Source organism: Chamaea fasciata, unplaced genomic scaffold (genome assembly GCF_029207755.1).
Source record: "Chamaea fasciata isolate MVZ Bird 193981 ecotype frontalis unplaced genomic scaffold, bChaFas1.0.hap1 SCAF_4, whole genome shotgun sequence".
Classification (NCBI taxonomy): Eukaryota; Metazoa; Chordata; class Aves; order Passeriformes; family Sylviidae; genus Chamaea; species Chamaea fasciata.
In genome coordinates this window covers 20,197,336-20,223,811 of record NW_027094089.1, presented here as the reverse complement: position 1 = coordinate 20,223,811, position 26,476 = coordinate 20,197,336, and the positions used below count along the sequence as shown (strand labels likewise).

General features: G+C 43.4%; 1 protein-coding gene across 3 annotated transcripts in view; it reads left to right on the top strand.

Annotated features, from left to right (window-relative positions):
* The window catches only part of PDZD2 (PDZ domain containing 2), a 137,822-nt gene that overhangs the window by 68,639 nt on the left and 42,707 nt on the right, over nucleotides 1-26,476 (top strand). For 2 of the 3 annotated variants that reach the window (XM_066181028.1, XM_066181027.1), the window contains exons 2-5: nucleotides 535-937; nucleotides 13,744-13,886; nucleotides 14,519-14,651; nucleotides 16,743-16,910. In XM_066181028.1, the coding sequence (XP_066037125.1) occupies nucleotides 535-937; nucleotides 13,744-13,886; nucleotides 14,519-14,651; nucleotides 16,743-16,910 (847 nt within the window). The remainder of the gene's footprint in view (nucleotides 1-534; nucleotides 938-13,743; nucleotides 13,887-14,518; nucleotides 14,652-16,742; nucleotides 16,911-26,476) is intronic. The other variant, XM_066181029.1, reaches the window with a different exon arrangement.

The window sequence follows — 26,476 nt, the reverse complement described above, 5'->3', positions numbered from 1 at the left end:
ACCCTAGTGGCTGATACTTGTTTTCTTAGTGGCCACATCCCAGTGGCAAATACGCATGAAGCAGAAGATTAGTTTCACTAAGGAGGCTCGTTTCAGATGCAGACACTCTATGGGCCTCTGCACAAATGAATCCTGCCTGATTTTCAATTTCTTTTAGAAAATACTTCTTTATTTTAATACTCTGCTGGAAGCATTCTCTGCTCTGCCTTCCTCACTCCACTTTTACATGTTGCTGAGCTGCATATATGGAGGTCAGGGCATGTAAACTGGTGGCATTTACCAGCTGTCATGTTATGCTGGGTGGGATCAGCCTGGGTGGTTGTTAATTATTCCTGATATTTTCTTCTGATGCTGGGGAGGAAGAGTGTTTGCCAATGCCTCGAGTTATCCTAATGTGATTACATACACCAGGTAATCAGCTGGCTGAGACAGTGTATGAACATCATGGGGCACAGTGAGATGGGCTGCTGGGGTGGGATGTGGGCACTGTAGGGTGAGTGGTCAGTGATCCTCACGCTTCCCTTTCCCTTGCAGTTACCTGGCCGAGCAGTGCTGGAATGGCGGCTTTGTCTACCTGATCATGTTACGCCGCATCAAACGCAAAGCCCCTCTGCCTCCCTCCAACGGCAACAACAGCAACAGCTGCGACCCCAAAGCCAAGCCCAGCCCCGAGCCTGGGGACAGGGCTGCTCAAAATGGGAAAAGGACCAGGAAATTCGGGGTCATCACCAGGACGCCGGGCAGCAAGGACAGCAAGGAGAAGCTGGGCTCAGAGCACGGGAACGGGCACTACACCCCGATGGAGGTGGAGGTTGCTCAACCAGAGACGTCTGAAGCAGAGAGCAATGGGGAGGAGCAACACCAGGGCACCGGGGCACTGTACCGGGGAAGGCTGTCAGATGCTGGCATGCCAGACATTGGGGACCAGGCTACCCAGGTATGTTTGCTTTGGTTCTTCTAGAGAAGAAAGCAAGTGTGCAAACAAATTAGGTTGATTTCTCAGGCAGTTCTCTGGTTTCAATGCTCTGACCTTGGGCTGAGCCTGTAGGTGACAATACAAGCTGTCAGGGCACCCAGCTGTGGGATGGAGTTTAAAACAGAGGGGCGTGAGGATTGGAGAGTTAAATAATAATTGTTGGAAACCTCTGTCATACACCATCTCTGATGGAGGGTAGGTCCTTCTATCTCTTGACCTGTCAGGGTTGGCCTCAGGATTTTTTGTTGAGACAGCTGATGACCCTGCAACACTGGAGCAGGAGGTGTCAGTAGAAGACGGTAATTTTGTCCTTTGGGGCTTCATGTTTAGCTCTGCCTGGACTTGATGTCACCTTACAGTTCATGTTAGCATTGAGATTGAAGCTTCCCTTTTTGATGCACCAGACCATGTTGCATGTATTCATGTTACGAAACTTGATTGGCCAGTGTCTGGGAACCACATGGAAGTAATTGTGGATTTTGCTCAGAGCTGAGGAGATGAACAATTTGTTAATATTTGGGATGGCAGTGGGATTGGGGCTTTCATTGCTTCTCTCGTCCTAATGGAGATTTTGGGGTTTGTTGCCTGTCTAGAATTGATGCATTGCTGGATGGAGGAAAATAACCCAAGCCTTGATCAGGTTTCAGTGTGCATCTATCACCAGAAGCACTGTCTGCCAATCCTTCCAGAGGCACTGATAGTATAAACAGATGAAGGCTGCTTTGTTGGGCTTGGGGCTGGCTGCAGCAGCTGGTTTTGGTTTTAAGACTTCAAAGCTGGTAACAAAGTACTGTGAATGGACATCTCATCACTAAATTCTGTTGATAAAAGCAGGGGATTAAACATGCCCTCTGAATTAGTGCTCCTCAGCACTACTCCAGGGTAGTGGTGATCGTGGTTGGAAAGTTACAGTAATTTAATTTGAAGTACTTCATAAGAGCTAAAAGGAATTAAAAATACTCTCTGGATTTTAAAGAAGCGTAATTGCAAAAACTTGCTCTTCACATCAGTGAGATGTGTTGGATTTTATGGGGCAACAGAAAGAGTAGCATGTTTGTATGTGTGTTCTTGGAAGCCTCATAACTGTAGTCATTCTGAAAGAAAACATGAAAAGCTTAAAAATAAATAAATGAATTATTTGGTATTTTGAAAGTTCTGGTCCATATAAAGGATTCTTGAATCTGCTCTGAAGATGTGTAATTAAACACATGTTATAAATGAAGTTGATCAGACTTTTTTTGAAGTAGAAAGCCAAATATATATATAAAGAGAAACTCTTGATCCCAAGCCATCTCATGCTAGTGCTACCTTGATGTTTTGAATAATTTTGGTCTGAGGAGTAAATTATTAAAGTCAGAACGTATATATATCAATGTGAGCAATAAATACATTTTTAATGCAAAGCACATACAGGATGGTTTTGTAAAACGTGCAAACACAGTTGAGGCACTGGAAAAATTCAAGAGCTATAATCTGTTCAGTTGTGGTGTAGTGTCATTTAGTAAAATTGCTTCTCCAGTTTTTGGGTTTGTTTGGGGTTGGTTTTTTTGTTTGGTTTTTTTTTTTTTTTTTTTTTTTTTTTTTTTTTTTGTGTTTTTTTTTGTTTGTTTGTTTTTAAATTTCCTTCCCCCCCTAGTATTTTGCTTAGAAATATGACCTCTGTCTGTGTCAGTACTAATTACATTTTCCTGACATTTGAATGAGGAGAAATGTGAATAGCTGGAGCCTGAATAGCATGCCTAGCTCAGTCTTTGCTTTTTAAAGTCCATGGGGCCTTATAGAGGCCCATCACTTACAGCATCTGCAGAGTAGCTGCTATCAGAATAATGAGTGACTTAATTCAGTTTCTTAATAAGTATTGGATAGGGACAGTGAATAAAATTTTTGAAATTATTTATTTTCTGTTAAAAAAAAAAAAGAAAAAAGGCAGCTCCATTTTCAAAGCATGACCTAGCACTCAGGCATATGAGATCCAGTTGTGTCAGGAGCCTTTTGAAAACAGCATCCAGGATGTCCTGTCAGAAGTTGCAGCCTCCTTCCAAGCTTCAAAGTGCGAGCCAAACCTCCCGTAGCCACAGGTTATCTCCTCCTGAGCAGGGACAAGGTGCATTGGCAGGGCAACCTCTCCATGGGGAAAGCAGGTCCATCTCCCCTGCCTGTCCCATGCTCGCCATCTCCTCCACAAGTTGACTAATAGAAAATCCAGGGCTGTCAGCCCTGTGCTCTTAGGGAGCACTGTATCTGCTTTCAGGGGGAGAACCAGCCTGTGGCAGACTAGAGGTTGGCTGCAGGTGGGAGGAACAGCTTTGAGAAGCTACTCAGGGACCAGCATGGATGTGGGAGGACCTCAATGGTGCTCTCCACTGCTCTTTTCCCACCCCAGAAGGAGGACTGGAGCTTTACTGAAACTGAAATGTGGAGTCCAGGAAAATTCTTTTTTTTTTCCTCTCTGTCGGAAGTTAGTTTGAAGTTGTAACCAAAATAGGGGAGAAGATGTTGGGTTGATCTGCATGTCTTTAGCCACTGCTGTGCTGCTCCTAGTGGCCAGCTCAAGGCCATTGCCTAGGGGATGTTGTGCTGGGAGAGCTTTTGAGGCATCTACATGCTGTTTCAGTGCCTTTTCCTTTAGGGCACTTCTCCCACAAGCATGGGGTTGTTCTGCAGTTTTCTCTCCCATCTTCTCTGTGCGTGCTGCTCATAACAGCAATTCGGGATCATAAAACAACAGGCAAGATGAATACTGTTTGTTGAGTGAACCTGCCAGGAGATTGCTGTGTTACTGGTTTGTGTGTGTGTGCCAGTCCCCTTCTTCAGGCTTGCTTTCATCTCTCAGATCTCGATCTGTCTCTCCTTGCATTTGGCATTGCTATCGCTGTATATAAACAAATCTGCTAGGCTGTCTGCTGGTATGTAACCCTCAGTAAATATTGTACCTGTCAATAAGCAGGCAGCATTTAATGTTTACAGGTGGTTAAGTTATGCTGCAATATTTTTAGGGTGAACCTAAATGACTTTTTAAAATTTAGGGATTCAAAGCAGCAAAGCTGTCAGATCTGCCTGACAGGAAGATCTCTTAAGATCTGGAAAGCAGACCTGACCTTTGAGAGGACCTAGGCTGGCAGCAATGGGAGTCAAGGGCAATGATTTAAGATTAGGCAGTCTCTGAGCTGAAGTAATGACCCATCACATCCTGTGAAGACTGGGGAGCTTAAACACAGGTATCAAAGTTTGCTTCTTTTATTCAGTGGCCTGAGACAGGTAGTTTTGCAGGGTAATTATACAGGCACAGATGGAAGAGGAATATGGGAAGGGGCTGCTGGAGTCCACTAAAAATGATAAAGAAAACTGTGAGCCTTCCTCACAATATATCAGTCCTGTGGTTTCACTGTGTTGACTGGTAGGACAGAATCCCTCAGTTTTGTTCTCAGTTTCTGTGTCCTGGTCTTTTTGGAAGATTTGTGAACTGCTTCTGTGGTTGTTCAGCCCCTGAGGAGTGCCCAGAGATGGCCAGCTGGCATGGGCAGGGATCAGAAGCAGGACTGAGGTTTGCAAAGACCAGATGAGGAGTGTGAGGGGCTGGAGTCTGCTTGTCAAAGGGAACTGAAACTGATCCAGGTTTGGCTGACATGATGAGAAGTTTGGCATTCAGGTTTGGCCAGGTCTGGCTTTCATTGATGAAACCAGCGGAAGCTTGGACAAAGATGACTTGTACCAGAACAGATTAGCCATCTTGGCTTCCTCCAGCCCGAGCAGGATGTTCTGAAAGCCCTTAAAAACCCATCTGTAAAAAGGCAAAAAACAAGACACCCCCAGAATGCCCTTGAATTCTCTTACTTCTTTATAAGCATCCAAATTATTAAGGTCTTGAAATCCAGATCCAAATTTATCAGTGACTGGTGGAAACTGTGTAAAGGACATTGGGCAGAGTGAAAATGCTCTAACAGTTAAGGGAGGCAGGTGAGAGGGGCTGGGGCTGTGCATTTCAGTATTTCTCCAGTGGCAAAGATACATGGCAGTGGAGGAGTTCAGGTTGTCCTGGGTGGTGGTGGCACTGTCGGGTGGGGTTGTGGTGGGATGCTTTTCCAGCATGGAAACATCGACAGTGTCTGTTCGTTCTGCAAACTGTGTGTGATGCTCTTTTGAAGCCAGTGTACCATCTGTCAACAAAAGGAGAGAAAGAGGAAGGCAACCTCCTAGAGGTTTTTGGGCAGGTTTGGGTTATAGCAGTGCTTCAGGATCTTGGCTCCATGCTGTTAACCCTATTGCTCTGGTCTCGGCCCCCAGGGCAGTGTGCCTACCAACCGGCTTTGCTCTTACAGCCCAACTGAGCCCAGCTTACACAGACCACAGCCCTCTCCAGACATGTGAGCCTGTGCGCAGGTGCACGCAGACATGTCTATGTAGAGAGCTAGCCACGACTTGCTTTTATACTGCATGGTACATTTTATCAGCAGCTCTCTTCATTCTTTGGGGCCATTATTACTTTCTTACTGACATGGCTCTTCTCAGATGGGGGTGAATGCTTTTGAATTGCATTTTACTTTGCAGTTAGGGAAGGCTGACTGCCTTTCTACAGCAGTACTTGCCAATTAGTGTTGGTAAATAGCAGCATTACCTTGACTTTTGGTTAGTGGAAAGTATTCCTTATCTTGCCAAGCAGAAGAGGAAGGCTAATAGCACATTACAGGAATCAAAACATGAGGCTTGAGATAATGTAATGGCTTTAAGCATTTTACCATTTTGTTAAACTTGATGGGAAAAAAATTCTCACCCTTTTGCTGTACCAAAATGTAAAACTTGCGGTGAGCAAGGTAGTCCAGTGAAGCAACTGAAGCTAAGGTGCTTTGCATCAATTTTTTTTGGCAACCTAAGCAGTAATTACTGTTTCATCAAGGCTTTTATGGGATTCTTATGATGCATGGTTTAGACATAAATAACACTGGTTTTAGGTGTTAATGTAGATACTTATAGTCATCTAAGGGCCTTCCTCAGAATCTGATTCCGTTCTTAATGTCTTTTTATCTGTTGTGTTTTCTTCCAACTTTCATTAACATAGGTCCTGGGGTTATCTACGGTCTTGAAGTTTTAATGTGCATGACTTCCCTCTTTGTTGCCTGTTTTTGGGTTGTAAACTCTTAGGGACAAGGGGTCTCTTTTAATTGTAGCTGTATGGCACTGACAAAACTTGGCCTTGTTTTTGCTTGGGGTTTTAGGAGGTGCTTTGATGTAACTAGCAGTGAAATTACAGTTAATACTTTTGCTGCCAGTTATGTTCCACCTTGCCATAAAACAACAATTGTCACAATTTTCTGGGGTTAAGTCACTTGCTGCCAAATTTTTTCAACTGACAAGATTCTGCCTGCCTTTGCTGTGATTTAAGTGATAGCTGCAGCTGTGGTGCTGTAGACTTTGAGTAGCAAGCTGTCTTTTTATCTTGTTTTTGTACTGAATTTTTGAAGGGTTCTTGGATGTAGAGATAGTCTGGTAATGGATAAGTTACAGTGTGTTGGTTTTATTGTGTCACCTTGAAACGGGGTCTTCACTCTTGGAAATGAGCTGTCCCCAAAGGCAGCACAGGAATGTTCAAGGTTCTGTTGCAGGAGGTTTCAGCCATATTCAGCTATCATAAACCATAGGTGAAAGCACACCTATGAAAGCATTTCCCACCTACACAGAAAGTGGGTGTTTGGGCCTATTTCCTTAATATTTTGTGTGCCATTAAAGATACAGCAAACCCACAACTGAAATGCAAATGACTAGCTTTAGCTGAAATTCAAGTTCACACCATTTTATGTTTTAATCATTAAGTGCGAATAGTTGAAACCAAGTGGACATGCCTAAAAATAGAGTATGTTCTCTGCTTAGGTGCTGTAACGTTTCAGGCATTTGTTGGAATTGCAGAGCTTAATTTTTGAGGCAGAGTGCTGAAAGCACTTAGCAAACCCAAAACATTCCTGCTGTGGACAGATATAATACCAGTCCCCAAGAGACACCACTCTTCAGCTGACGCCAGTGTGTGGTGACCTACTCTAGGTTGGGCTTTAATCTGCTGCAGGTTGCAAGGGTGTTTTCTGAGAAACCTCAGACAAACAAACCGTCCATTCTCGAAAGCCCACCAAGAGCATGAGACTGGGTGAGGTACTCAGTGGAGTGCAAACACCTGTAGCCTTTAAAAGCCTGAGCTCCTTAGGGGCAATTGCCAGACATAAACTCCCCAGGGTCAGAGACAGAGGAGAAAATCCCTTGTCTGATCTCACAATAATGATTCAGCTGATGGCAAGAGTGGAATAGTTCAGAGAGTGCAATCCAGATGGTGATGGTTCAGGATGACAAATGATTCCAGCAGATTTTTGTAAGGGGTGCTTATGGTATAGTATAGTTCAGGTGCTTGCACTGGCTGATAAAATGTTTAAAGACCTTGCCAAAGAAATGATGTCAACAAGCAGTCTGTCTCGGGAGATGGATCACTGGGCAACAGTCTTGCTTAAAGTCGTGGAATTTTCACCCACTCTGCTGTGCTGCCTGTTTTGTATTTTAATTATGTGTTTGTGTTTGAGAGAGGGTATGTTTTCACTTTTTACTGTTCCCCAGGCTTCATCCCCCAGGACACTTCTCTTTTCATGGGGAAAGTACTCACATTTTAGTGAAAAGATGCCAAGTGTCTGGTGGCTGTTTGTCCAAGCAATGGGACTTGTGAGATCAGGAGCCGACACTTGAACGCAATCACAGTTGTGTCTGTGCTCCTGGCTCCTACATTGAGGACATGGAGAATTTATATCGTCAATATTGTGTGATTCCTGTTGGGTTTGGGGATTTCCCCCCTCTTTTAAGTAGTGTAGGAGACACACTGTATGGCTCGTATCATTCAGAGGTAGAAGCCAGAGGCTGTAATAGTTCAGCATTAAGAAATTTCCAGAGGCGGTAAGGATGGACAAATAACTCCTATATTGGAATAATTTATTGATAAAGAAACTTAAGAGTATTTTCCTCCCCTGCTTTTTATTTATCTTAGAGTTGTTTAGCTTGCTTGTGCAACAATGAAAACAAAACTCAGGATAGTAGATGAAAGCAGGAGTCCTTCTTTCCGATCAGCCTTAAAAATAACCTGGCTAAGATCAGATTAAAAATACACTCATTATCCACTAATGAAATAATTGCTTTGTTATGAATCTGCAAAAAATCAGATTTTTGGCATGATTTTCTGGTACTGAGTTATTCACATTAATATCTGCGATGTGAAGAGTGATGACTTTTTACTGTATCTTAAGACTGATGCATTCAAGCTGCTCACCTAGAATGTGATGGTGCAAGTAAATTCGCCAGGTACTGGTCTGTCTGTCTCACCTACCTGCTGGGGAATAGTGGGAGGAGGCATGATGTGATCCAAGGTGGGGCAGGGAGCTGGAAGTACTGCTTTTAATTTATCTCACATCAGTGAAGGATGCTGGGCAGTGGTGTGTGCTGGTGTAGCCATCCCAATGTTCTTTCTCCCTGTTCAGGTTGCACTACAGGTGTGAATGTCACGTGTTTCTGTTCGGGGCATTTTGTGCTGGTTTTCAGTTCTGTGTGATCAGCATGCTGGTTGCCAGCTGCTGTGAAGCTTATTGAAGTAAATTTTTATAATGCATGGAACGTGGAACTTTCTCTTCAGTGTCACATTATCAGAGCAGCTTCATGGCTGGTGAGGAAGATCTCATAGCTTGCTTCTGCTGCTGCTAATGGGAAACCCTGTGAAGTTTGTAAGTGGGCACTGGTGCCTGCAGTAAAAATCCACATTGAATTGTGGAGGGAGGGAGACATCCCGTGGGCTGCATTCAGGTCCATGTCAGTCAGCCAGTCAGTGTGTGCATACAGACTTTCCGTGGTTATTGATATTCTTATCAGGGCTTATCTCTGTTTTTGTTTTAAAATTGTTACATATTTATATCAGCTTCATCTGAATTGCTGCTGTGACAGAAAGTGCTTTTTCGTAGACAACTATTTTACATTTTCCATTTTACTGTCTGGTTTTTTAACTACTTACAGTGTTTTTGTTTTCCATTTGTTTACATCTTGCTCCTGCCAAGCTTGTCTTTTATTAAAGATTTCAAAGCAATTTTTTTTCTTTTGTATATACAGATTTGCAGCTTCTTGAACACAGCACAGTCAAAAGAAGTCAAACCCCTTTAAAATCCCCTGCAATTAGCTAGTGAAGGGGAAGTGGGAGAAAGAATGGCTCCAATGTCTTTTGCTCATTTATTTATTTATTTCCCTCAACACTCGGAGCAAAAAACCGTTCCTTTTTGTTTTATTAATGATGTGCTTATGAAATGGAGTGTTTGATGGTGTGCACTCAGAGCAGGCGGAAGGCAAGCTTCCCCATGTCGTGCCAGCAGCGCGCTCCCATTCTGATCTACAGCACTCTTAGTTTATTCCAGATGTAGCCCCACTCTCAGCAGAGGCTGCCTGGATGTACAATGGCTTCATGGTGGAGAAAAAATGGCCTGTGGGGACCCTCTGGAAGCTGCCAGTTGTATATTCTATCCTCACTTGCGGTCTGTCACGTGAAATGACCCCTCCCCTGTGGGCCCCCCACTTTGCAATTTATTCCAAGTAGAATATTCATACTGTCTTTTAAAACATTTTAATTATTTGTAACATAGGCACTTTGAAGTTGATCCGATCCAGTGGAAAAATCTGGAAAAAAGGGCTGCCTGCTTGAAAGAGCCATGTTGGGAGGAAAGTTGAGTCACTAAGAGTGATGTAACTGTGGAGAACAGAAATCAGCTATTAGTCCAGGTGCAGGCTGACTTGACCGTTTGTGTTTCTGCTTGCTGTGTGAGGGAAGTCAAAAATGCAAGTCTGGAAGGGGTTTCAAGAAATGACCCAATCTCATCTCTTCCTCTGAGACTGACTTTGGCAAAAGTTGGCTCATCATGTCCATGAACTCCCTTGTTGGGAGGAATCCATGTAGGCAGGGCTGCTGCTGCCTGGGATTACAGGCAAAGTCCGTGGGGTGGATCTGGGCAGAGTTAAGGTTTGTTCATTTAAGTCCCTAACAATAATTTATTTGCTTCTTACTGCTTTGAAACTCTCAAAGCAAGCATGTCTTTCTGAGTGTCTGTCTTGGCCAAATCTCAGGTGAATTGCATGATAGTTTTTGGATTGTGATATCCAAGTATTCATCTTATGTCATGAGCCTGTTCTCAAGTGCTACACACAGTGCCTGTAACCTGCCTTTGGCTAAGGAATATAGTTTAGTCTCCTAAGGAGTAATCAAGGCTGGATATGAGCTGGTCCCTGGCTGCAGTGGGAGCTGATAGTGCCTCGCTCTCTGTCCTTGATGAGGATTTCTGGAGTTTGAGACTGAGCTGGCATCAGCATATCTGTGCTTTGTGCTTGAAGTGCTTTTGCACCAAGAGCTGTGAGCGCACGTGTACAGATTTCTTGTGTCACTGGTGAACAAAGCTGGGGGGAGGTTATTCTAAGTTATTTATAAGTGTAGCTGTGAGAATTATTCTGAGAGGATAGGAAATTCAGATGTTAATAGAAATGTGGAACTGACAGCAGCTGAGCAGCAACTGGAATCGTGCAGCTGATCAAAGAAAAGACGTCAGCATTTAAACTCGTCCTCTGGACAGGGATTAAGCAGGCTCCAAGGGCAGTGACATCATACCTGCAAAATGCCAAATCTAACTACACTTGGATTTTCCTTTGGGTATTGCAAGTCTCTGGAGTGGAGTGAATGCACCAGAATCCTGGCTTTCATTTGAAGACTTAGTGAGCTAGTAGTCTTTTTTTTCATGGAGGAAAGCTTGAAAATGGGATATTTCAAAAATTCTCAGAAATAAACACATTCATTACTGCTTCTTTTTTTCTTTTCTTATTTTTTAAAGCATTTAGGCTTTGTGTAGTTGAACCTGGGAGTCCCCAATAACTCAACAAAACCAGCTTTAAGTAAAATGTAAATGCATTTACAAATCCTTGGAATTGGCACAGAGTTTTACTATTAAGGCTTTCCTTGATGGGCTCACATAAGATGCACATTCAAAGCAGCACCATTTTTAGCCAGCTGTGAAGTATCCCATGCTGCTCTGTACAAAAAACACAGCAGCTTCATGAGGAGGAAAGGGGGGTTGTGCTGGACACCCCCTTTCTCCATAGGCCTCAAGGAAAGGCTGGCAGTCTGCTCTTCAATACATAGCTTTCAAAGTCTGGGAGTAACATCCCTCAGAGGTATGTGTGTTGGTGGGGGGCGTTTGCTTTCAGCACATGGTTAAGTGAAGACCTATGAATGTTTTATGAAGAAAAGGGAAGAAACAGTGAGGGGTTCTGATTTCCAGCTGACAACGCTGAGTTGTTTATTCCCAGTGAAATGCCTGCAGTTGGCCAAGGACTGAGGGGGACAGCCTTTTCTTACACAGGGGTTGGAGACAGTGGCATTTGAAAATGAGTGAAAGAAATACAGGTTTGGGCATGTGGCAGATGGTTTTGTTGTCTTTATTGTGAATGTGTTTTTCTGCCCATTTTTTCACTTAGTACTTTACTTCGCAAGTGCTTTTGATTACTTTGCAAGGGTTTTTGATTTTAGTGGGCATTTAAAGGGAATGAGATTGGTACTTACATAAAGAACAGCAGAGTCTTGCTATTTGCTCTTATTAAGTGCTCTGTATATGAATATTTGAGAATTGGTCAATTAAGAATAAATTTGGGAATTTTTGTAGTAAAATATGTGATGGTGAAGAGTGCTAAGGAGTGCAAGGCAGGCACATCATGGGCCTTGGTGTAACTTAAATTTCAAAAAGCTTTTGCAAGGCATTAAAAGGAATTTTATGGCTGTATTGTTAAACTTTATTGGAAAGTCTGCTTCCAAACTGGATTTAACAACGGGACATTCAAAGCGGCATCTTAGCACAAGAATGGATGGTCATTCTTTCAGCCTGGGCTTGGTTGGGGGAGGCAGAGAGGTTGTATTTTTCCGTTGCACTGTCTTCATTATGTGTGCAAGGTACTTCATAGCAATAAAACTTCTCTGGAGCATTTTCATGCTGGAGTTCTGTTCTGTTTTTTAACTGGATAAATATAGTTGACTCTCGCCACTGCATTTAACACAGTGTCTCATGTGTCACTCTAATTTATTTTAAAGCATCCTCTGTCCTGACATGTCCTGTTATTCAGCAGGAGACTGGGCTTTTGTGAAGGCATTGAAGATCCCGGTTAAGCCTGCTGGGATATTGCCCATCTTATTGCCCACCAAGGCTTTCAAGTTATCAAATTACCCACAGGTATATGTTTTCAGGCTCAAACTTTTGGGTCACCTCTTATGGAACCCGGTTTGGTTTTTCTGTTTCTCCAACCTGTGGTCTAAGGGCTGGGATTCATGAATATCATAATTGTTGTTATTATTAACATTCATGTTAACATTAGTAATGTTAGTATTGATAATTATTAATTATTCTCATTATTTTTCACTTTATTCTTGAGAAATTGTTGTAGATACTGACCTCTTTGTTCCTTTATCTGAAAAAGTCATATATCTAAAAGTTGTGGGGATCAAGGGGAAAAAAACCCACATTTTCTTCACTTAATACTCTGATAAACAACAGTGCCCTAAAATCTGCAGGTTACTGCCACAACCCTTGGGTTTGCCGATATATTTAGCAGTTCTCCTTCTCAGAAACAAGCAGCAATTTGTGCATGCTCCTCACAGTTTGCTATGAAATTTTAATCATCTTTGCTACTTGGGCGTTTGGGTACTGCAAGAATGTTACTTGTGTGCATAACGCACCCAGTCAGAAATAGCTGACCTGGTGCCTGGTGACTCCAACACATGGCTTAAAAATTGCCTCCAAAATTGTGCATTTTGCTGTCATGCGAGCTCAAAAACTTCCAAGGCTTTTTCATAATTCTGTAGTCCTGGTTCTTCCCCTCTCTGACAGTGTCCTGGCAACTGCCTTACTTGTCTGGCTTGCTTGTTTTTCTGTTTCCTTTTTTGCTCAGCTGATACTGTCACACTTGTGTTTCCTTGTGCCCAGTCCCGCCGGGAGGGCTCAAGGGAGCTGATTTCTGTTTTGCATTTCATATTGTTCTGGAGTTTGTAAACTGCTTTTTCGTTAAATCTTTATAGCAATTAAAAATAACCAAAACCAATAAAGGTGTCCTGAACATTGCTTATTACCTTGTTAATACTGAAAATTATTCTCCACAGTGGGTAAATTTATTATTTACAATCTGTGGGACAGCTGCCCAGTAAGAAATACTTGGTTGGCAGCTGATAATTTGAAGTTGGTGATTTTCTTCCTGTGTCTCAAATCCTGCAAACCCCTCTGGAGAGGGGAGCACTGCTGTGTGATGTGAGTCTGGTCCCTGCTGCAACAGCAGCTGTACCACCTGATGTTCAAGGTCCCCCTTGAACCACATCTTGCTCCTCTGCAGCCCTGCACGGCTCATCCTTGAGTTTTGGCGAAGGGGTTTGAGGCCGCTGGTTGCTCCAGGAAGGATCAGGGTATTGAGCGCAGCACCTCTTCATGGCTCAGAAAAGCTGCAAACACTCCTACAAGGAAACTTCTACGTGCTGACCCTTCTCTGTGCTGCCTCCTCCTTTCTGCCTGCTTCACTTGGACCACAGCTAACATAGCAAAGCTCAGCAGAAACACCAGTATAGCTTGGGCTATACAGATGTGTGGTGATGGGCAGCAAGGTGCTAAATAGCTCCCTCCTGTAACCTCGCAGCCCTCTCTTGGTGTTCCGTATCCAAAGTGAAGGACTTTCTGCACATTTTCTCTCAGCGAGAAGGTTGCCGGATATGGAAGATGCACATCGTGAAGGGGATGGACGGGCTGGGAATCCAGATAACAGGAGGCAGAGGATCGAAGCGGTCCCCTCACAGCATCATCATCACCCATGTGGAGGAAGGCGGCTCTGCACACAGGTGAGGCGACAGTGGTGCCTTCATGGTGGTGGGCGTGATGGAATATCCACGGCCATCACTGTTATCTGGGTTCATGAGAAGAGTTTAGGGGTTTTGCCCTCCCATGGTGTGAGGGTGACAATATGGCATTGTCAGACTAAAAATTCATTTTTGTGTTTGATTACTAAAGCTTCTTCTAGAAGGTTTTGTCCAAACTGTACGGATCAAACACTTCCTTGGTGGTGGAGGGAAAACCAAGAAGCCTGATGGCTTGTAGGGTTTTTTTCCCCATGTCCCTTGTTGGAGGATGTGCCTTTCCCATGTGATCAGTTGCACAACCCCAGGGTGCTCACTGAGAGGCCTGCTGTTCCTGATTGAGTGGAGATGGGGCTTGCTGCTGTTCCCTGACCTAGTCCAGTGGGTCACAGAGAAAACTTGTGGGGTCTCAGCCCTGAAAAGAGGGTGAAATGCCCCTGGTTATAACAACGATTTCCTGAGGGCACCTTTCTAGAAAGTAATACTGCACTGATCAGTGCAAGCTTAGCTTATTGAGATCACGTTGTCCATACCTCCATACCCCACCACGTTCCACCAGAGCCCAGCACTGTGGTAGAACCACCCCACAGCTCTGTGTTCCCACTCTGTTTCTGCAGGGATGGCAGGCTGATGGCTGGCGATGAGCTCCTCATGATCAACGGGCAGTCGCTGGTGGGGCTCTCCCACCAGGATGCCGTGGCCCTCCTCCGCTCGGCCGCTGGCCTGGTGCAGCTGGTGGTCTCTAGCAAGGTACAGACATCTCCTGGGTGGTCTCACAAATGTACTTCCACAAATGTTTTGTGCAAGCACTGTGTGAAAAGGGCGTATTTTCCATAGGGAATCGCATGTGCACATTTGCTGCTCTCAATCTAGTGCACAGCAAGGGGAAATACATCAGTAGCTGCCATAAATCTGTGGCAAATCAGCATAGTATAGACGAAATTAATGATTTGCTTGTACTGTCACTGTCACTCAGTGTGCAGATGAGTATTCATGCAGACATTCCCTAAGTTTTGGCCAAAACCATTTTCTTAAAATGATATGCTAAGTAAAGCAGGCTGTTTCAAGCCTCTTCTGCTTCCTGCCTGCACACCTGTGTACCTCTCATCTCTGTCGTATCTGTGTGCCTGAGATTTCTTGATGATGATCTCTTGGCTTGAGTTCCTTATTTTGTCCTTGTTAATAATGTGCAGTGGAGCTCTTACAGATAAAGGAACATGAAATTTCAGGGAAATGAGAGTGGAACTCATTTATCAGTTAGACTCTTTGTTCTGCCTTGATCACAGAAGAGGTTGAGGGGATATTACATAATATTTTTCTTCTTTGTTTAAGAAAATCCTGCTCACCTCTATTTAGTCTTCTCCATTGGTCATATCCTGCCTCCCCTGGACCTGGATTGCTGCAGGTGTTTGGTGGGTGGCCAATTGACTCCCAGAAGAACATAGAGATCTCAAATTAGGAGCTGCCTGCAGAGTGGGGGTTGCCAGGGTCTTTGAGATGGTGACAGGAACACCTCAACCCAAACAGGGCACTTGTATACCTGCATTTCCAGGGTGTCAGCAAGCTACTGTATCAGTATTTTAAATTTTTTTCTTACCTTCACCTTCAGATTTCCCCAGCCATCCCAAAGCAGGTTTTTGTAGCCTTAATGTCTGGATGCTCTTAAGGCTTTCCTGGATGCTGCATGCACATGTTTGTCAAGGCTCTATTCCACCATATTCAAAATTAGGAGTCTGTGACTTCTCTAACTTTTCTGTTAGACATTGAAGTTCATTGCAGACCTTCTTTGGGGTCACAGTCTGGCATTAACCCCACAAGTGTTTATTCTGGAAACACTGCACTTCAACCTAAAGTAGGTACATTTTGTATTTCCTTTTGACAGCTGGACTCTGCTAAAGCACAAGGCAGTAGACTGCATTTATTTCTCCTTAAAATTAAGTGCTTGTTCCTATGGTGACCTCATCAAAATAATCACCAGCATAAGCTTAGGGCATAAAGCTTCACTTTCCTGATCAGGCTGTGAATCTGCTTGTCCTGTGCTCTGTGCACTCCGACAGTTTTCATGTCCCTGGAAGGGGGGGTTGGAAAGGCAGGTAGGAGGGAATACAGCCTCTGCCATATTTCTGGCAGCCCCAGAAAAGGTGTAGATAGGTGAAGTGTTCCCTAGCAGCTCCCTCTGGGCATTATTTGTTAGTATAGGAATGCAGCTTTACCTTTTGGTCTGGTGAGTGATCAGTAACACAGAATTTGTTCTGAAAGCAGCGAGTCTATCTGGCCACTGCTTTTGGCTGAGGCACGTTTGCTTGTCAGAAAACATGGCAAAGACTGGAAGCAGATGCCTGAGCATCAGGACTGAGTTGGTAGAGGATCAATGGGTCAATTTTCATTGTATTGTCTTAAGTAGGGTTGTCAGTGTATTATTCTTACATGTGTAGGTAGATAAACATGTGAAGGGAACACCCATAGGGAGGGAACAGGAGAAGAGGCTGTGATTTCGGATGCAGTGGAATGAGTAATGAGGTCTGTCAACTCTCAGTTCACTCTCAGTGATGTGTACTAAACCCAAACTGGGGAGGAACAGGCTGCTCAAGAAGCATTTATTTTAAATTCTTCTTTATGAAATCTAAATGTTTTAAGAGTGTATTGGCCTGTGTTTACTATGTATACACTTTAAAACCTGCTTTTTATAACCAGGCCATTAAAAGTTTGAGCACATGGAAATTTGTAACATGGGGAGGATTACCAGGGAGCTCACATTGGGCTGGTGAGATGGAGCAGTTTTACTGTGCCACTGGTGTTTTTCTGCACATGATGTAATGTGTTGTGTTGTGTCTCGGGTAGGAATCTTCTGAGGGGGATCTTTTGAAGTATCCATCTACCAGTTTGCCAGACTTGCTCAGCACTTGCTCAGTCCAAGACTCTGTCTCTTGCACTGACAATAAGGAAAATGAAGAGCCGGAAGAAGAAGATGGGAAAGGAGTGAATGTGTCTCCTGAAAAACTGGTTGCTGTAAGTGTGGTTTTGGTGTGACATTTTTACTTTCTCTCTCAAAGCCCATTTGCATCTGTCACATTCTTCTACAGCCTGACATGGAGCAGGTCCTCGGGACCAGGCAATCCCATCCCACCCAGCCCTTCTCTGCACAGGATGTGGGGGAGAAGCTGGAAAGGGGATGGCATTTACCACAGCCCTTGCCATCTCTGAGCTGCAGCAAGGCAGCAGCACAGGGAGCAGGAGCTCTCGAGATCTCTAGCCTGTGTTGCAATCATGGTTTTGTTTTTCTCTTCAATTGTTTTCCACCCACTTCCACTGCTTTTGTTGGATCTGATGCAAAGTCTCTTGCTGTGCTTACACAGTTACATGCTCTTCTTTCTCCTCCTTTTGTAACAAAACTTCTTTAACAGTTTATGATCCAAATCTTGAAGTTTGTATTTGCTCTGTTGAAGCCAACAGACACTTTGGAGGAGGGATAGGAATTTTTGGCTGTGAGCCATTGTTGAAGTTCCGCTGAATAAATGCTGCCGGTTGATAGTCTTACCTGCATTCCCTTCAGGGCTGCATTAAGAAGAGATTAAGTAGGTTATTGTTATTTATTTGTAATGCAGCAGCTCTGTGAAACTTCATAGGTCTTCTGGGCCTCTCTTGTATGGCAAAGACAAAAAAATAAAATGATATTTCTGAACTAAAGGGCTTGTGGACTGGTTTTCCAGCAAGGGAAGGCAGGTGGATTCTCTTGAAGCTTTTATCTATTTCTTATTTTCCCTTCTTGTCTTCCCCTCCCACTCTTTTCTGTGACAGTTAAAATAAATCAGTTAAACCTTTGGATGGCTCAGATATGATGCTGGTTGGGTGATATGTTTTGCTTTCATATTCTTACACTTACACCTGAGCAAAAAGCATGCTTCTCAGCAACTCATATTGCTGGTGTTCACTTCCTACCTGCCTGTCATCTCTGACTTACTTTGAGTCAATGTTTATTGACAGTCCTCACCCTACACATCTCAGTACTCCAAAAAATTTTGTTATTTCTTTGCCGTCTTCTCTTCTGTGTGCCAGGGTGCCTTTTTTGGGTGATGAAGGAAAAAACAAATAAATGTGGGATGCTTAGCATGCTGATGTTGATTTAGTGTTTGTGTGAACTTGAGTGGGCATATAAGCATTCTTTTGACTATCACAATACTTTGAATTCTTCTACGTATCATGCTTCGCATTCTGGTAATTTCTAATAAGGCTATGGCTCAGCAGCACTTAAATATAAAAATCAATTTTGACAAAATTTAATTATGTATGGCTTCAGGATTAAGCTCCCTGGCATTCCAGTGACTCTTTCAGCACACATTAGGAGTTATTTGTTCCTTGGATTGCTCATGTGTATTCCAGCAAGGCTCTGCCTGGTTGCCAGTGATGGCTTTTTTATCAAATGTTTCCTTTCCGGATTAATGGAGTGCTCAGGGAACCTCAAGATGGTTGAGGTGCATGTGACCATGAGGACACTGCTGGATGAGCCTCCCAGAGTCCTTCAGCTTGGACTTGAGTTTGGAGTCTGCCCCGATGTCCATCCCAGTGCCACTGCAGCTAGCAATGGTGGTGGCCACTAACTCAGAGCCAACTGTATTTGCCTGCCTGTTGGGCGCTCTCACCCCTGATGGCAATAGCTCTTTGCTTTCAGAATACATCATTGGAAGATTGAGGGGAAATCACAGAAATCTGGGTACAATAAACGATTTAGAAGAGTAGCAGCAGGATTTTTTTTTCATTGTCTTTTCTGCTTGTATGGATTTTTTTTTGTTCAAAGGATGTAATTTAAAGAAATGTAATAAGTTACTGGTGACTTTAAGGACCTCTTCTGTTTTTGCTTGATCTGCAGATGAAATCATTGCTTTTCTGATCCAAAGCACAGAAATGTGTTTGTGTTCGCCTTGCAACTGCTGTGTCAGCCTCTGAGTGCAGACAGGGTGCTCTGCAGCCTGGGGTGCGCAGCCTGTACTTTGTAAACCTCTCAGCATTACCTTCGTCCTCATCCATCCCAGCTGGGTCTGGGTAGCCTGAATTGAGCTGGGCTGTGCAAATACTGCATACAGCCAGGCAGGACAGAGGAAGGTAAATATATGGAAAACATAAAATTCATGTGGCTTTTTTCCCCCTGGCAAGTCTGGGTGGGATTTTTCGTACCAAAGCTTAGAAGCTGATTTCAAGGTCAGTATGAAATCAAAGCATCACAAGATTTTAGTTTTAAATATATATAAATGTATAGTCCAATAGATTATTGCAGAATTCCTTTGGAAATCACCACTCTTTGCTGCTCTCATGCTTTTGTTGATATTCATGTGTCTTCTCTTTCTCTCACATGTATTCCGTTACATCTGTACTGTAGATAGGGGATGACAGTGTGACTGAGAATTAAAGCAGGAACTAAGCTGGACTATTTTTAATTAGCGCAAATGTAATTGTATTAGACTTTCAGGATGGGTGGTACTCAAAGTCTGGACCAGGTAACTGAGACTGTGATCTCAGTCTAAGAGTCTGACGTTTTAGATTTGAAGCTGACTCTCAACTCAGCCCTGTCCAGGAGTTACCTTTCTCACCTCTGACAAGAGGTTAATGGATTTTCTTGTGTACTCTGTGGGGCTTTGGAGTGACTTAAAGGGATGCTGTCAGGTGTTGGGTGGTTATGTCATAATGAGTAATTCAGAATGTTTTATTGTCAGCTGAGGCTTCACTGTCCCCTTTCTGACCCAGAACACTGTCTATCTTATTCTTAAACAAGTCTAGAAGATAGTGAAGAACTTGGAGGAGCTTCTAGGCTTGTCAAAGATATTCTGTCATTTACTTTTCTGTTAATATTATTCACTGCTGAGTATTCAGAACCATAATTAATACACCTGATGGACTTGCTGCTTTAGCACCTGATTGCCTAAAGGCTGAACCAGGCAGAAAAAATGATCACTTGGAATGAAGGTACGTATTCAAATCTTCATCCTTGTAGCTGCTTAAAACTCAGCTGGACCAGGCTCTTGAGGAAACTGATGTTGTCACTGTTTGAAATGGGACATCCCTCCAAGGTCCCTTCCAACCTGGCTTATTTTAAAAATCTGTGGAAAAAATAGTAAAAATGAAAATTTTCTTTTCTAGATGCTGGTGGTAAAAAAATTTCCCCATGAGCAGTTGTTTTTTCACCTCTTTTAAGTTCTGCTCCAGCATTTTCAGACAAGAAAATAGAGTCAGAGCTAGTCAGCTTCTGCAGAACACAGCAGAAAAATTTTGTGACATTTGAAAACTGTAATGTGAGAAAAGTATCACTTTAAGTCTTACTTCAAAGTCCACTTGTTAAGTTTCATTAATAAAAATTGCATAATACAATTTAAATGGAGTTCTGCTTTTACAGTCTCTTTATGTAAAGCCCTGTTTAACATTAAACATGCTAAAGTTTTAACTTCATTAAGACTTGTGCTGCCAGGCAGAAAAAGGATTACATTAAATCCTTAAAATGTGTTTCTTTCAGGACTAGTTTGTCCAAAACATTCTTTAACTTCAGACACAAAACACTGGGTCAGAGAGTTGTGTTGTCCTAAACAGTCCTGAGACATTTCAGGGATTTTAAACTCCTTTACCTCAATCCATATTTTGCCATGTGCAGTTAACACTGCTATTCTGAAATGTTACTATTTATGTCTAAGTGCGAAATAGGATAATATGAAAGTATTTGCCTTGGATGATTTATTTTTAATTCTAATTCACTTTTACTAGTGTTTCTGTGGCTTTAAATTGACTCAGTCACTGCACTGGTGGCTAGTGGAGCAACCTGGGTAGTGTACTCTAAAGAGAAAGCTCATCTACCAAGAATTTGCAAAGTGTCCAATGAATTTGGGGGATTTTTGGTCCCTAGACAGAAGCATGTGCCACTCTTAGTTGCTTCAAAAGTTACTTGCCTTTGTGTGGTTCACTATCTGATGGTCTGAGTATTTTTTAAATGCTTAGCTTCAATGATCAGCTTCATATTAATGGCTTGAAATTTCAATAGGTTGGTAAACACAGCAAGAGGATGTCTGCCTCAGAAGGCTTGGATCTGTAGTTGCTGGAGGCAGGGATGGAAGACTGGGGACTGCTCCTCTGTGCTTAAATCTTGTGATCTCCCCTGGGCATTTGCCATACTTGATGCTGGAGGCAGGACCCTGAGCTGAGTCTGTTCCATGAAGAATAGAACTGTACAAAAAAGAAAAAGAGGTCATCCTATCTCTTCCTTTTGAGAGAGCACTGGGAAGGGAATTTGCCTCCCTGTGCCCAAGCTCACCATGCAGGCAAGCCCTGGGGACACCGTCTCTGGCAGCACCTCCAGCTGCATGACCCTCTGCTGTGGGGTACCAGGACCTTTCTACTCGTGTTTAATCATCTTGAGATGACCTGAAGTGTGTGATGTGTGCCTTCACGTCAGTGCTGGGCGCGTTGCACACAGAGAGGGCTGTGACCCTGCAAGGTCTTCACCCTCCTACCAGCAACAGAAACAGGATGTCTCCTGCTGAAGGTTCCTTGCGTGATCTGGGTTACCTGATCCCTGCCAAAACCCACTTGTGGTTTTCATGCAAGACGTATCTGAAAGGGGATGAATAAACCTATTTGGTGAATGTGAAGAATTGTATTTATTTAACTCTGCTTCCTCTCCATTTATATTTTTTTTCTGTGCTGTAAGACTGACTGGTTGTTTTCTGCCATGAGCCTTTCTGTCTTACCAGGGAATCCACGCATAATTACCTGTAGCCATGCAAGCATAATGAAGAAGAGGATAACAATGCCATAACTTTAAAAACAGTCTTGGGGTCAAAAGTTCTTCTGGAAACACTGAGAGAGAATTTCAGAGAAAACATTAGCATTGAGAAGGAACAGGAAGCATAACTCAATAATTAAATGTGTGCAGGGCGTGGAGAGGGGCCCTCGTTACTTGGAGTACTGAAGTGTTTGTTCCCATTAGGCACTTCAGTCTCAACATAGGCTGCAAGAAACATGGCTCACTCCTCAAACAGTGCTGCATAGCTGGGAGAAAAGCAAGAAAAAGGTTTACCTGGCAGAAATTTGCTTAGCAATGAAAGACTTTACTTAAGATGGGGGGGGGGGGGCGGGGGGGGGGGGCCGGGGAAGAAATTGAAGAGCCTGGCATGGGGCTTGTTTATGTACTGGGAAGGGTTCAACAAATCTTTTCCTCTTTGTCGTGACGGCTGGCAATGTTTGCAGATTGTGCCCTGTGCCACATCACTCATGGAGGGGGCAGGCAAGGGCGGGGTCCAGCTGCACCTTGACATGGCTCAGAGCTGCTACTCAGCTCTACATTCTGAATTTGTTGAAAGTCTGGATGTAGTGTACCTGTCTGAGGTACAGTCTTGTTCAGCATATCAGTGGGTCTGTGCCTGTGCAGTGCCCTTCCCTCATGCTATGGCTGATGAGACACACTGGGTCCTACAGTCAATCCAGAAGCAAGTTTTCAGAGTAAATATAGTTAGGAATTTGGGCAAGAGAAAATGATAAAATGCTTGGAGACCAAATATTGTTCACACAATGTGTGTTATTTCTAGAAGCCCTATGACATTAAAATAAGCAATTGCATTTGGACTTGCTGAGGGGGGTTGCTCAGCGATGGGCTGGTTTTGTTGGTGTGACACTGGTCAGGGCAGGGGGAAGGTGTTGGCACACATCACATGAGTTGGGGCAGGGAGAAAGAGTGCTGAAAGGCCTGCAGGGGTGCAGTGTCACTGAGTTATTATTTTTCACACATTGTAAAATTCACCTGTCAAGGAGACAGTAACATGAATGTGTTCTTCATGTCAGGAGGGAGCTCCTCAGAGCATCATTCCCTGTGCCTGGCTCCCAGCCCTTCTGGGCCTTTTCCTACCGCCTCCATCTTAAAGGCAAGACTAGGGAAAACTGGGGGCCAGTACTTGAAGGGTTCTCTGTAGCTGTGATGCCATCTCCAAATCGTGAAATACCTCCTGTTGCTTGGACTGGTGGAAGATAACCTTTCTTACTTGACCATAAATAACAGTGTAAACAATGCCCAGAGTTACAATTTTTGCTCTTCCCGTGTGATATATTTGAAAGCTGAGTCAGCAGAGTAATAGAAACACAAGTTTATCTACGGTACAGGTTCTGCATGGTCTTTGTTTTTGTGAATGAGGGCTTTTCCCATAAAGCATCAGATACAGTACAGCCTGTCTCTCATTTGGCTGTTTGGATAACTGCCCAGTTTTGAAGGAGACAAACTGCCTTTAACAAGCTAAAAATAACACTCTCATGGCACTGGAACAAGAGAAATGCTGTCACAGCCATGCGGTTCACATACATTAGCAGAAGGATGATTCAGGCTTTAGAATTTTTGAGTTAGTGTGAATCTCTAAGTACCACATCTGCAAATTTTTGTCCAGTTTTAGTTGGGATCAGGTAAAACTCATTTGAGATGTGCTGTGCAGCATTTGTAATATATGAGGCTTCAGATCCTTGAAGATGCAGGCATAAAAGACACTTAATTTGTACATATTCCATATCTTCTTGTATACTTAGGATGGTATAAAATGCCTGTTTGGAGTTGAAATCCAAAGCTCCCCTCAGTGGCGTGATGGGAATGCTCTCTGCAGCTGTTGGTTGACATCAGTATTAAGAAGGTCTTGTTTCATTCTCAGGAGAGCTGTTTATTTTGTGGAATGATTATTGCATATTTTATTCCTCACTGGGAAATGAAAGATTGTCATTAAAAGAAAAAAAAAGAAGCAATTTATTGTTTATTATGATATAAATGCTCCAGATTTGTGCTAAACCCATGAATTGAGCATGTGTTAAAATAATTGAGTAGCTGAACGAGCTTTCACACTGCTTGAGTTCCATGTTTGTCATACACTCATGGAATCCCATGGTCTCTGCTGTTTACTAAGACTGGTCTTCTGGGATCTCTCTGTAGCACATAGAGACATCTTGTGGGCAGTGACTAAACTGCATGGAAAGCATGTGTCCTGCTTTTTTGCTGTTTGGTGGGAGGGAAAAAGGGTAAAGCATAAAAAAGAGAACAGCAGGCATCTGTTTGTGTGCATTTGATTTCCTTTAGCTCAAAAGCTGTTTCTAGTGAAAATCATAATATACTGCAGCAGAAGAGTAGTCTGGTCCAAAAAGGATTGGGAACTATTTAGCTGGGAGCACCTTACTGTTTCCAAGGCGTGTGTTGTCTGTGATATGTGTTTCATTGAAAACTTGTCTGTGTTAGCCATTTCCTGCATTTCTTCCTATTTAAAAGGATATTTTTTAGAAGTTTTTTTTCTTCAAAATGTTATTAATAATTCTAGTGACTCTTTGGATATCTGAAAATAGAGTGTGCTTTGCTTAGCTGTAGCTCTGACCAGAGAGTCACTGGAGCCAGCACGCATGGGATGCTGCTCCATCAAGAACCTGCCAGCATGCTCTGAGCAGTGGTCAACACATGGTGGCTTCTGTTGTCAAACACATTCAAGAAGGGTTTGGACAATCTTGTAAGAAAATAAATAGAATATTACTGAAGATGAGAGTAGCTCAGCTCTGCCATAGTGCATTTCCAGTCTGTTTACAGACTGGGCATGGGCAGATACTACTGCTGTCTTTGTGCTGGTGAATGTCAGATTTTGTTTCATGTGCAGGTTTGTGTGTGACTACTCTCTAGATTTTGAGAAGAAACACAAAAATAACGGTTGGTGCTTCCTGAAGTGAATAGTAATTCCCTGTCTAGAGACTACTGCATTATACTGAAGGCTTAGGGTTGCTTTTGAGTACAGGAATTTGGTAAAGTGGCAGACTAGACACCACTTTAAAAGCTTTTGTTTTATTTGGCATTTCCACCTATTCAGAAAGCTGGGCAGCTCCAGTTCTTGACTGTTTATCAGATTTCCTGATCTCTTGCTGTACATGAACCAAGAGTTATCCAACACTTTCTTTAAAATTAAGTAAAGGAGGGCTTGGGTTCCCAACCCCTTTGGGTGGGCAGGAGGAAGTATGGGCTGCACCTGGTGGTGCCAGCATATATAGTTCCCAGGTGAGCTTCTGGGAAAGGTGGTGGAGGCTTTGTTTCACCAGTGCTGCCAAACACAGCCCAAATTTGAACCTGCCCGAGGCCTCCCTGGTGAATGTGCAGAACTGCTGTCTGCCCTTGTCAGCTTTGCACCAGGGGAGCAACCAGGGCACTGGTTTTTATGTAGGTGCCAGTTCAAGACACTGAATTAGTGCTGAAGTGGAGGTGATGTTTCTTCTCTTTTCCTCCATCCATGGCTCCAAGTGGTTCTCTGCTTTTCTGTCATGAAAGAGAGGAGCAGAAATGCCAGTGCCCTTTGGAATTGGGGAGTCCTCTAGCTTGCACCAAAAATTAAGTCTGGATTTAATTTGAACTTCTTGTGAGCCCCATGTTTAGAGAGCTCCCTGGACTTTGGGATGTGCTGTGTTTTGGAAGAATGCCCCTGGGTGCTGCAGCCCCTGATGCAGTGTGTCCCCACTCATCAGCCTCCTTCTAGGATCTGTGCAGCTTTGTACATGTCCTAAAACAGAGTAGTAAGGCATGGAAAACTCAGTGCTGTCCAAGATGAGAAAATCCATGTCCTCTGCATTACTTGCAATGTTAATTCTCATAAATTACAGTGGCTGCAGTTTGTAATTTATCTGTGAGATGGATTCAATTAAAGTGAGAAAGAGCTAATTTAAAAGTGAAGGTATTTTACTTTCTGTGCAAGGCAAAGGGGCATGTGGAGTTCCCTGCCTGGCAGATACATTTAAGGCTTAAAGCATGCTGTGCCCCATAAAGCAATAAGTAATTGCACAAATAACTGAAACAGCTATAATTATACCAGATCGTGGAAAAAAAGTCTTGAAAATTTTTTGAAAGGTTAAAGGCTTTAAGGCATCATCTTGTCTTAGGGGACTAGGAAGAAAGACTTTGTGCGGCAGGTTTGCTTTGGGTGTTCAGGGCATTGCTCTGAAGAGTCTGTGCTGGCTCCTCATGGAGGCCTGTTGGGTTCCTCCTAATGGCTGCCCCACAGACAGTGGTGTTGGGTCAATTCATGGTTAAATGTTTGGGGTAGTGCTGCTTAAGGAAAAATTGTCATGGCTGGAGACCAGGACAGAGTGTGAATGGGACCAGAGAAGATGTGAAATTTTCCCATGAAGCTTGTGCTGGTGCACAGCCATTCCTCTTTCACATGGTTGTTCTGAAGAAGGGCAGTAGTCTTGCTGGTGGACTTGCTTTGCCAGTGCAGGAAGAACAGAATTTGTTATGTTGCAGACTTTTCAGGCTGGTTCTCTCTGCTTCATTCCCAAACCACCAGGATGAACTGGTCTGCTTGCTGCTAGCACTCCTCAGCAGAGCCAGCCAGGCTGTGCTGTGGGGAGTCGGGTGGGCTTGCTGATGGAAAGGGCAGCAGCTGAGGAGCTCTGCAAGGGCAGCAGAAAAACAATTTACTTATTAAATTGTATCAAACTCTATGTGCTATCTTGTTTTTGTAGATTGGCAAGGGATTGCCAAACTGTTTGCGGTTAAACAGTGCAGACTGTCATAATCCTCCTCCTCATCTTGCCTAATTAAG